General features: G+C 29.8%; 2 protein-coding genes across 2 annotated transcripts; both read right to left on the reverse strand.

The window, feature by feature from the left end:
* Positions 1-3,147: 3,147 nt before the first annotated feature.
* On the reverse strand, positions 3,148-5,714 carry LOC129987790 (uncharacterized). Its single transcript, XM_056095723.1, has one exon. It carries the CDS (start codon positions 5,406-5,408, stop codon positions 3,882-3,884), a length of 1,527 nt encoding a protein of 508 aa, XP_055951698.1. The 5' UTR covers positions 5,409-5,714; the 3' UTR covers positions 3,148-3,881.
* Positions 5,715-10,227: 4,513 nt separating this feature from the next.
* LOC129987668 (TD and POZ domain-containing protein 1-like) lies at positions 10,228-11,262 on the reverse strand. The gene has a single exon (XM_056095624.1). It carries the CDS (start codon positions 11,260-11,262, stop codon positions 10,228-10,230), a length of 1,035 nt encoding a protein of 344 aa, XP_055951599.1.
* Positions 11,263-12,780: the final 1,518 nt, after the last annotated feature.

Here is a 12,780-nt window from a genome sequence, read left to right on the forward strand (position 1 = left end):
TTCATCATTTACTAGGCATAAGAACAAATAATAATTTAAAAATCAATAGTCAGAAAAATGTTTATCTCAATAACATTTTAGAAAATGATCCATGTATCTTTTTTCGAAGAATAACCGCATTACAAAAGAAAATGAATCGTCAATAGAACAGATGCGTTTTTGGCGAGATAAAAGAAAGAATCAAAACCAAAACTCATGAGCATCCAGCGAGAAAGACACAAAAGAAAGACCCGAGAGAAAGAACTTTGATTTGGAGTGGAATAAAAAGTGGAATTTTTAAATTTATCTGTATAGGTGTCTTTCTTGAAAAACCAAGAATTCACACACACACAAACAAAAAAACAAAACAAAAAAACAATTTTTTTATAATTAAATATTAGAGCATTTTTCTATCTGCTGATATGCATCTGCTCTAATGCTGACAGAAACCATTTTTTTTTACAATTAAGTATTAGACGTTTTTCCTTTCTATTCTCATGCCGACAATGTCATATAGCTCCATCTCGTGAATTTCTGTGGTACTTGCATTGTTGCCATAAGATGATATAGCCTACTGATGCCACAAAATTTTGTGAGATGGCGCTACGTGATATTATCCGAATATGAATACGTTCGGTCTCATTCAATAGCAGCAATGCAATTGTGTTAACCAATTTGAATAACAAGTTCAACTAAGTGCATTCATGGTTCTTTATTTAATCGATCAATTCATGTGTAGGTGAGATTAAAAAATATTTATATGCAATCACAAAAAAAAAAAAAAAATCTAAATATTTTTAGAAAAAAAAAAAAAAAACTTTTAAGTTAACCTCGGATTTATAGTATTTTCTATAAATTTGAATTATAATGAAAAAATATAATTTTTTACGAATGGCTCATTTAATTACAAGTTAATTAAATGTCATTAGCTTTAACACTACAAAAATAATTAATACCATGTTTTAACCAGAAATGTTTCAGGTTTATTTCAAAGAACTTTTTAAAATTTCGGTACCAAGAACTTTTAATGAGATATGACACTCTTTGAAATTAGCACGATAAATTCTAAAATTATAAATCCTTATTTTTTTCTTGTTTATTTATTGTAGCTTATGACTTTAATGAACCTATCTGGAATTACGCATTTATTACATTGTTCAGAATACATAAACCAACAAAAAATAACAGTAAGCAGTTAAATTACTACATATAAATTTAGAATTATTTGGAAAATGTATACAAAGTAGGGCTTATTTTTTAACTTAGTATTTCGATGTAAATTTATTATAAAAATTTTAGTTCTGCACTTTTAAGAAGGAAGGATTTACTTGAATTGCTCAACCGAGACATGTCAGATGACGGTAGTGTCCACAGAATTCGACGAGAATTTCGAGACCCATATAAAGAACTCTGGTGCTCCTTTTAACGATTTTGTATTCATAAAATTTAATGGAAAATATTAATTTGTTTTAGTCATGAATGTTTTGAATTTTATAAGAATGAAATGTGAAATAACTGAATTTCAAATATTCTTAAAAGTTGATAAGTTGCTCCTTTCTGTAACTGATTTTATTTCTTGCCAAACAATATAAATACTTCTTTATATCGTGGCGCCATCTCTTTACGTCGATTTTGTCAGTTAAGAAATGAGTATAAGTGCCGTAAAAAAATATTTTTTGTATAAAGTTTAAGAGAAAATCAAATATTTTTTCTAAGAAACAAAATCGTTATTTGTTACTATTCCACCTGAAATTAAGCATCTGTATTTCCATTGTAACAAATTCATTCATAAGAACAGTTCCAAGTTTTACAAGTGATCTTAAGTTTTTGATGTTTGTTTTTTTATATAATGAAATGGTTTTTCTTACAATAAAAGAAAAATTTAAAAATAAAGAAAATAATTACACAAATAAAAAAGATGGACGATTTTTGTTACTTAAATAGTTTTCTAATCTGAAACAATCTACAGTTATATAAAAAGTTTTGCTTTATGTCCGCATAAGTCTCTTCTCGATACGCGAGATGTTTGAAATTTTATACACTAATGCATTCGTGAATTCAGTTCAGTTATTTTTATGTTCCGTTTCAAAGCAACGAGTTATTTTGAGACATATCTCGTAATTTTGAACCGCGGTCAGATGACGACGACGACACCTGAACTGCGCTCCCTCTCTAAGCTTCCTCGCTACATCAGCAGGAGGATTGATGCATTCCCGAAGAAAATACTTTTACTTTTATTCAACTAATACTAATTCATAATTACAGTTATTTAGTTCAATTCTTTTTTGATTTCAAAATGATGTTTTTAAAATTTTTCACTTAGAAGTCAAAAGTATTTATTTTTAAAATGTTAAAACTATATGGTTGAAATTTTATATAATATTTTCGATTAATACTATTATTCATTTCATTTCATTTTTAAATAAAAGTAGAATTTTTCCATATTTTCCAATTGCAAATGAAGAAACGTTTTTAGTTAGGAAATAATAAAAATGTTTGAATCTATTAATTAATGAATCTGGGTTTAAAAAAAAATCGAATTTCCAATTACAGTTTCAATTAATTTTCATTGCTATATTATTACCATTCATTTATATATCTATTCAATTTAATTAATAATAAAAAAATAAATACAAATTTCTTAATGCATTGATAAAATCATTAACTTGTAATAGTATTCTGGGATTAGTAAATTTTAAGTGTTGTTCCTCGAATTAATATATACATATAATGTTTTCAATAACTATAAACATATAATTTTTATATTCCATACAATTTATTTTCATAATTATATGCTGCATATAATTTATTTCAATAATTATATACTCCATTATGATTTATTTCAGTAATTATATACTTCCTATAATTTTCGTACTCCATATAATTTGTCTTAATAATTATAAACTACATATAAATTTATTTCAATAATTATATACTCCATATAATTTATCTTAATAATAATAAACTACATATAATTTATTTCAATAATTATATAATTTTTATACCCCATATTATATACTTTCATTTTTATGAACTCTATACAATTTTTATACTCTACATAAGTTTATTTCAAAAATCGTGCACTCCATATAATTTTTAATAAATTCCATTTACTAAGAATTTGGAAATCAGAAAATCACATAAAAAATAAACTGAAATAGTAAATCAGTAATAATTTTTATTTCATTATTAAAGAAAACGCTTCATGAGATACACAAAGGGATAAAATACAGATGAATGATTGAAAAAACATATTAAAGATGTTTAAAAATATAACAAAAATTCTTAAAATATTCATTAAAATATAAAGTCTGTACTATTAAATTCGGCGACAAAATCATTTCTTACGCTTTCAAATATTTCCAACTAAAATTAAAGACAAAACGCAACTAAATTAACGACACAAAAAGAAAAAAAAAAAGTTTTTGGACTAGTAATTAAATTTTTTAAAATCTTTTAGAAACATTCAAATTATAAAATTCACAGAAATTTAAGCAACACTTTTTTCTTTTTGAGAGTTATATATCTGAACTTTATCTAAGAATTACAAAACTTCCTTTTTGTGCTTTACATACAACGACATGCATGCAATTCTTATTGATTAATAGCATACTTATTGATAGAAGTAAGTAATGATTAAATACTTATTTATGAAATATTTTCAATTTTTTTGAAAATTAAATCGATTTATAAATTAATCAATAAACATAACAAAACACAAATTCAATAAGACAGCTCTGTTTTTAATTTTATCACACGTAAGATAAAAATGGTAAAAAATAACCGCCATTCTGATAAATCGTATTCTTTGAGTTTTTATTTAATAACTTTCATTTTTCTTTTAAATTTTCACATTTCGTATTTACACACTTACTCAATCCAAAAATTCATTCATTATATAATCACTTTTTTCCAGACTTTTTCAAGCAAATGTTTTCCATTACATCAAAAGCGATCTGTTTGTAATTTTTCTTAAAAGTTTCCCATTTATCAGAGAGGAGAACATCTTCATCATGATTCAAAATGAAATCTTTCGCCACCTTTTCCAATTCGTCGTCGCCATGTTTCTCAGCCAAAATAAGCACATCCAAAACATTCGTTAAATTTAAATTGGCTTTTAAAATCTTCGAGCATTGATATTTAAGATGAACTAACTCATAACAGGCAGCAGCCGAGTAGAGATTAAGGGCACTCTTTGAATCTAAATCTTTCACTTCATCAGTGTAAATAAACTCCAGCATTTTTCTAACGCTATCTGCGTCCATATCCGGGAGTTTGACTTCCTTATTGTTCATTGCCGCTTCGTCTTGAGTGAACATCCTTCTGAATATTGGAGACCTGGCACAAAGAACATTTTTATGAGCAGGAAAGGTCATTCCTTCAGCCAGAAGGTGAACATCACATAGAACTCCTTCCTCATACAAACTTTTCAAATCTTTTACCAAAGTCAAAGGAACGGCACAAGATTCTTCTGCTTCACGCTTCTGAAGACTCAACGCATTGAAGCTGTCTTCAGTATCTGCCAGAGTTTGACTGTCGTATGTGATTTCACCAATATAGCGAGTGGTATAAGAACAACGCAAGAGCAGAACATCACTTGGCAAATACAAATTTCTCTTAGACATGAGTTTGTTTTTCGATGTCAATCGAGGAATCTGTGACACACGCTTTTGATGAATCAGGAAATTGAAATTGGCACAATCAATCACTCTCCCAATGCTGTCTATGACAGAAATTTCCCAAGACATGGAGACCATCAGCTTCGCGTCTTCGCCGGTCATTTGGACTTGAACATCATCTCCTTCATCGCTCAAACCAAAACTTATTGTAAGAGGTCGAATTTCTTTAAATTTGGGTTTCACGAGAAAACTTTTTTTCTCACCAGGTTTGAAATTGCTGAATCGTTCGATGGCACAAAAGAAAGATTCGGTTTCAACTCTGAGCTCGGTGCGAGCGAAGCAGAGAACTGGCATCGGAAGGGTATCACACACTTTCCACATCCTGCAACGAACCATCAATGATTCTCTTTGAAGTATTTCTCCTTTTTTCCTAATTAGAACATCATTCTTCTTCGCGAATGACTCGAACACACAGACTTCATTGTTAGAGAAAAGGTTCCGTCTCTTACCTTTAATTAAAGAAGAACCATCAGCAGCAAGAAAGGATATTTCGAATTCTATTTCGATTTTCTTGGGCCCATTGTCTTTTATGATCCTGGAAAGACTGCAGGTGATGTGGTCGCCTTTCTTAGAAATCAGCATCATCAGACACCAACCTGTTTTCTCCAGTGAATCTACGAAGAAGGGTGGAGAAGAGAGGATTTCAGGTGCTGTTTGTAAAAGCCCATTTTGCTCAGAGCCTCGAGAGAGTTTCAGAGCTGTCCAGATGAAGGTGAAACCATTTCTGGTGTCCTCATTATCTTCCGCCATTTTTTTAAAAAAAGGAATTCGTTTTCTCTCTTTGCTTTCTGGTAGTTAAAAGTTTGCTGCCTATATCTGAAGAAAACTTTCACAAAATAGAAGAAACAATCTGTGTTTCTCAAAAGCCTATTTAGATATGTCACCACATATGAGCAAGAAGAATGAAAGGTAAGTGTACAAGTTGAAAGAATGTCAAGAAGTGCTACTGGCGCTTATTGACTGAAGTACTTGAGATGTAAGAATGCAGGTTATCTTACAAAAAGCTTATCTTTAAGAAACCAGGTCTATTATTTCTTGAAGTACCTATGAAAGGGCCAGCTCTGTCAGTTTTATTTCTTAATATTTTATCTACAAAACAATTGATTCGTGTCTGTATGAAATGAAATAAATATGAAATAGGATATTTTCTAAAAAGTAAACGCAAAGGAAAGATCGTTTACAATATCTATATTATCTATGATCTTTTACAATTTCTATGTTAATAATTCAATAAATCAATTTTACTTAAGCTAATCATGGTTTAATATATAAGGTTCAACGGCTAATTCAAGGTTCAACGGCTAATTTGTAAACTTTTAATAATAGAAATGCATGTAGTAAAATGGTCTAAATGTAGTAAATAATTAAACTATACGTAACTAGAATCTATGAATATTCTAATAAATGACGAATGTTTAACTCTTATCTAGATCATCTGATCTGTGAATCTTATTTAACAAAATATTCTTAAAACATCAATATTTTAAATAAAAAGAGTTGCACTCCAATCAACTAAATCAATCTCTAAAATTGACTGATTTATGAATACTTGAATACCTAATCGAATAAAAACGAACGATTTTAGACTACTTCATGGCTTGTCTTATAGATTATATCCCAATCAGCCCCCAAGATTTCCCAAGACTGATTGGTTTAGGATTATAACAATAATAATTGTTCTAAACTATTATATTCAAGTTACGCGTTCATGGGGAAAAAATTAGCTTTTATCAACACATCCTCGCACTTGCTGACAGGCACCAGGATGAAAGTCTGAAAAATGCTGCTCAATACTGCGTTTCGAAAAACGACAAAGCAGTTCTTTCCTCCGAAGAGTGGAAGAATTTAGAGAAGAATCATTCCCAACTGGCAATAGAAGTTTTCAGTTTCATTTACATGGGAAATCGGAGAAAATAAGGGCACATTCATTTTCACTTTCGCTTATAGGTCGTATAGAGTAAGTAAAGTAATCGTCAAAATATTCGAACTCGAGATATTGACGAATCTTTACGTTTCAGATCTTCTTGAATTCGAAAAACACATTTTTGGAAAATGTCTGTCTTTCTGTGACAAAGATAATTCAGAAACGCTTTGAGCTAGAGATATGAAATTTGGTATACGGTGTTCACAACAAAATTTTGTAGATGTGTGTCCAGCTTTAAATAAAATTCATTCAGAGGAAGTCTGCCAGCCAGGTTGTTCGAATATAAGTTAATATCATAACTATCAAAACACCATTATTACACCAAAAGAAATACGTTAATTATGTAAATGAAGTCATTACTGTCATTTGTAGTTAGGACTTTTTTCCCTGTCCTTAAAAATCATTGCTAATGTTACTTGTTAATTTGAATTAAGGATGTTTGTATTAACTAAATGCTTTTAAAAGGATTACAAATTTTGTGAAGTATATATGTGTATTTGTGTCTATATTTTTGTTGTGTTCATTGCGTGATTTAGTTGATGGTCATTAGATTTTTCTCTATTATTATAAATGATATTTTCTGTAATAAAGCAATGTTAAAGTCTTTGTTTCTTCCTTTTAAGTATAAGAAAGTTTATTAATAAGGAAAACACTGCAAATGGTATATATTTATCTTACGCAGAGATTCTGATAAAAATGATCATAATCCATTCATTGTAATTACTATCAATAAAGAAATAAGATCCAAATAATTACAAACTTATTCTTATTTTGAAAGTAAAAATTATAATTTAAAAGTATCTTTTCTTTCCCAAGAAGTATATTTTTCAAGGCCGAAAGAGTAGGTCATGACTTGGGTGTTTAAGGGGTTTCAAATTAGAAATCCGATTCCGTCGAGGAAATGCTTTGAACAGAACTGGTGTGCGTTAAATCAATCGGGACTAAATATAATCTCAGTGGCGTGGTGTGAAAATTTGGATTGCGAGGTGCCAGCTCATGTGCTGTTATCGTCTTCTGACCTAAGCTAAAAGTCCTGAGACACTTGCCAATATAGCACTGGGTAGTTTAAAAGAGGTCGTTAATATAATTAATTGAAACTTGCAACCATGACATTTCCATTGCTAGCAGTACTTTGATTTACATTCTATGCAGTTGCAAATAGACATAACCACCTTGCTTAAATTATTGGTACCAACTAATTAAGTTTGGTTAAAAAATCCGTTCTTTATTTTTACAATCTTTTTCCTAAAAAATCAGTATATCTTTGAAAGTATACAAAATTTTATTTATGTAAAAAAAAAAAACAAGCTGCGGTAGGAACGAAATAATATAGATGTATACAACTGTTGTTCTGAAAGTTTTTGCATACTCCTTTTACATCCAACTGTTTCACGAAAGTTATACTTCGAAATTTATACAATTCCGAGCTAATAATAATTAATAATCTACCATAAATGCAATATCATGGACTTGATTTCAAAACCACGTAGATCCAGATTTTTACGAAAATGCGATTTACTTGGATTCAAAAGAAAGAAAATGAAAAACATTATTTTAAAATTCAATTAATACTCCTAATAGACACATGAAATAATTATTGGTGTCTCTTGAAAATTGCCCATTCTTCAGCTGATACAATTTTGAAACCAAGCCGACAATATTTATGATATTGATGCTTAAGAAGAAGAAGAAAAATAGTATATACTTTCATAAAAGAACGATTTTTTTAGCATAGAGATTGTAAAAATGGCAAACTTTTTAAATGAAACTTTAGTTTTTAATATCAATAACTTAGACAAGCTTGATGGCCAAAATGAGAGGTAGGGAGCATATAAAATACGATAGAAACTTTTAAATTCGATATTCTCAGAATTTTCTTGAAAAGCTCATTTTAAATGACTCCTGTTAGAATTATAATGATAAGCTACACAGTATGATGAAAATGAATTGAGTTTATAATGGAATGTAAATAGGTATACCCATCTACAAACAAAAACGCCTTTGGCGACCAGTTGGGAATATTGACTGTGTACAGTATCAGTGAAATGGCTTGTGCATATTTTGATATTTATGATTCAGATAAGAAAACAGCTTTAAGCATCCAATTAAGACAGACATTAAAGCTGTATTATTTTAATAGTTTAACACATTCTGTTTAGTTATATTAGCGTTTAGTTTTGAGGTAACACCAGGGCTATTTAGGGACGGACCTCGCAATTTTGAACCGCATTTTGCCGAATACGACATCTGAGCTGGCATCCCCTCTCCAAATTTCCGCACCACACCAGCGGGAAGACATTTGACCTCGACGGATTAAATGTGCACCAGAGCTGCTTAGCAACCGTGGTCCAATTGTTTGCTGTTCATATTAACCTTACTAACAGAATAAAATGCATGACATGATAGTGCCAGTAAAAACTACTTTAAATTGCTCGGATGTTTTTTTTTTCCGAGAGAGGGTGAAAGAGAGAATGCGCTTCCATCTTCTGATTTTTCATGTAAGTAGAGCAAATAATTTTAGAATCTTTCTCTTTCAACTTTGCTAAAAATCTTCAAACATTGTTTTTTTTTATTAACGTATCATTTATTTGAAGTTGAGATTTAAAATGTTCTGTATTTTAATATTATTAAAAGAGCATATGATCTCTTTTTTAAACTGCTGCATTTCCACTATTTCGCTGAATGCTGGTTTAAAAAGTTATTATAAAATGTATTCATTAATTTTTATCGATAAAATAATTCTCATTGGCTGAATCATTGATTTATAGTAAAAAAATAAATCTCTACGAATACTGAAAAAGCATGTTTCGTATGCGTTGGCTGTATACATTGGATGCTATCCGACATAAAATTTTCAAATTTGGCACACATATAATTGGTGAATGTACATTTCGGTGCAATTTCTTTAAATTTAATTTAAATTTTGGTTAAATAAAAATCAAATGGGATGTTAGTGTTCTTCTAAGTAACTTACAAATGGAATGTTAACATCATTTTAAGGTTCTAAAAAGCTTGTTTTAAAGACAAAAATTTAATTATTGTGTGCTTTTTTTCTGAATTTTGAAAGTTTTTTTTAAAATTATTTTATAGTTTTCAAAAATTTTAATAGTATCCCGACAGTATTATTACAAATAGCACAGTGATTCCATTGGACTGGACAGCATTAGATGGGTTCATACACACAACTTATGGAATTTTTATAAACCTTTTGAAATAGCGCGGTCTTAATATCTACGACAATTAAATACTTTCATAAGGGATTCAGAAACATTCATTTATGTATAAGAGAATTGAAACCAACAGTGCAGTGAACTTACTGAGTGCCAACACAGCTGTTAAAAACACTTTTAAAAAATATATTCTATTCAAATCTTCTGAAAATTATATATATATATATATTATTTCACTCATTTTCTAATTTATTTTATTCTATCACTAAAACTTTATTTTATCTTTCGTTATTATAAATATAGTAGTAAGTAATTGGAATTAATTTTTGCTAATTATAATTTTCCTCATAAACTGGACAGAACAAAGAAAAAAAATCAAAAATAATATTTGGCAAGGTTGAATATATGCTATCAACATTTGAAAAGTGCACAGAAAATATAGAAATCACCGCCAAAAACATTCTATGCAAATTAGCTAAGTAGAAGAATATTTAAAGTGCTCGAAACAGGAATTTAGAATTTCAGAAGCCAAGACAGTTTCACTTGCGACGAATGTTTTCCATTCACTCGATTTTTCTATGGCTTCATATTTGAAAAATACGAAATCCATAGCTCGCATTTTCAACTTTCCATCCCCGTGACTTTGCGCAAGTTGCAATATTTGCAATATATTGTCAACCGTGGCAGCGGATAACTGTCTTTCTCCACATACAGCTCTCAATTCCACGACGTTGTACTTGTCCGCTGCTATGTACAAATCGAAGATTTCTTGGATATTGCCATCTTCTGTGTCGGAGAAACTTCCAGTGTACAAGAACTCGATTAGTTTCTGCAGCGTAGGATAAAGCACGTCGGTCACATGCACGGTACTCTCTGCTTGTTCTCTCATCTCTGTCTCGAACATTCTTCTGAAATATGCAGAACGAGCAAGAAGGACTGTCTTATGTGCACGAATAATTTTGTCCCCCACTTGGAGCGTGAAGTCTGAGCTGACAGGATTCTTGAACATCTTTTTCCAATCATCTATCAGATTTTTCCAAGATTCGCTCGCAGATTTCAAGAAATTTATTTTAGTTGTATTACGTCCTTTTACCTTAATCACACAATGGATTATCAATTTGTCGTTTTTTAAAGAAGTTAATCTGCTTTTTGAATAGGAAAATGTAGAAATTTTTTCCCGACTGTTTTTACAAACATCAAATTCTGTTCCCATTGTTTGCTCGTGGAGAACTCCACCATCGCTGTCTAAAAATATAATGTGACTTTGCATTTTAATATTTAAATCTGATTTGTTGACCAGAAAGACATAATAATCGCTGTTGCCGCCGCTGTTGAACAAAATGGAACACAAGCAATTAATCTCTAGGTAAAATTCTGGTCCGGTTATTGTGCCATTAACCGTTGACATGTTTTCAATCGTCCAGTTTATTTTGAGCAGTTTTGCAGTATTACGAGATACAGCAGCGATTTCATTCCAGTAGTTCACAGTTTCAAGGCCTTGTTGAGACATTTTTGTTTCAAAATAGGAGGAATTTAATGATGATCAAAGTTCAGATATTCGCCGTTAGAATAATTCTTTAAGAAAAATATAGTTGCCAATGATAACTCTCAATGATACAAAACTGTTTTATGCAGTTCTTAACATGCATTTCGCAGATAACAAAATAAAATAAAATCAGGTGATAACTATATCAGTAATAAAAACAGAAGACGTTTGAGAAATGAATAAAAGGGAGGACTCGGGTTGAATGGCGACGTTATCTCTGAACGTTGCTCCTTCAAAACATAATTGTGATAAAACTTCCAAAACGAAAGTATGATAAGATACTCTGAAATTAATAAAGAAAAAGTTTTCAACTTCAGCTGTCCGATTTGTCCTTCTTCTGGCAATAAATGAAAAAGTCAAAATTAATTAAAATTCAGTTGAAATAATGGTCAGAGGTTCTATTTTAGCTTTATTATAACAAAGTCCTATGAAAATGCTTTTCCGGAACTGCAAAGATATATAAATTATATCATTTCCATATTTGTGCTGCTTTCTATAATAAAATAACTTTTTGTTTGATTATTTCCATATTATTTTTTTTATCATACTATGTGTTTCATATTATATCTCAACAAAATTTTCTCAAAAAATAAAAATAAAAACTTTTTTTAATAATTTATATATTTTAAGTTTCCCTCTATTTATAAAAATTAGTGTGCACTCCTGTTAATTATACTAATAATATATTTAAACAATTATTATAATTATGAATGCAAAACATTTGTAAAACCGCTAAAAATGCAAAAGAAATCGTATGCGTATAAAATAAATGAAAAATCATTATAATTTAGATTATCTTCTTACGTGAATTTTGCACTTTGTACTGGATTTTGGTTTCTTAAAATTAATTATATTCCGTACAAATAATTAAAACATCCAAATTTGTGTGTTCTTATACACGTTGCAGAACAAACTTTAATTACATTTTTCTGTTGACCATACATAAATTCATGTTAAAACTAGATTGACATACCGCTTCTGAAATATGACTTATGGATTTTGTGACAACAGTTGCAGTTTTCTGCCAAAGTTTTGTTTCAATCGATTGAAAAAAGCGTGTCTGAAGGACAAATTTGATTTTCAGACACTTTTAACCGTATTCCAGGGATTAAACGTCAAAAAAACTCTCCAAGGATGACGCGATAGATTCAGTAAAAATGCTAAATTCACGACAAAAGTTAATATTTCGTAATTATTCCAGTGTACTTTGGTATAGCAAGTTTATTAAAGACTATGCGAGAAAATTTTGTGGAGACAACTTCCGGTGGTTTAAATATGATTGTAACTAAAGCTAACTAACGTTCATTTTAGTTACAACTTTACGTTCACTTTAGTAAACTGAAAAAAGTAGAAAAGTGTTTGAGAGTCAATGATAGTGGTTTAAAGAACGCACATTTTTCACAGCTTGCATAATGTAATGATTGTTCTAAATTATCCCTTTGCATGCATTCACTGACTATTTATAAATATTTATTAAATAGC

The sequence above is a fragment of the Argiope bruennichi genome, chromosome 10 (assembly GCF_947563725.1).
Source record: "Argiope bruennichi chromosome 10, qqArgBrue1.1, whole genome shotgun sequence".
In the NCBI taxonomy this organism is placed as follows: Eukaryota; Metazoa; Arthropoda; class Arachnida; order Araneae; family Araneidae; genus Argiope; species Argiope bruennichi.

Coding starts and splice junctions, on each gene's coding strand:
- LOC129987668 (XM_056095624.1), bottom strand. CDS start 11,262: ATGTCTCAACAAGGCCTTGAAACTGTGAACTACTGGAATGAAATCGCT.
- LOC129987790 (XM_056095723.1), bottom strand. CDS start 5,408: ATGGCGGAAGATAATGAGGACACCAGAAATGGTTTCACCTTCATCTGG.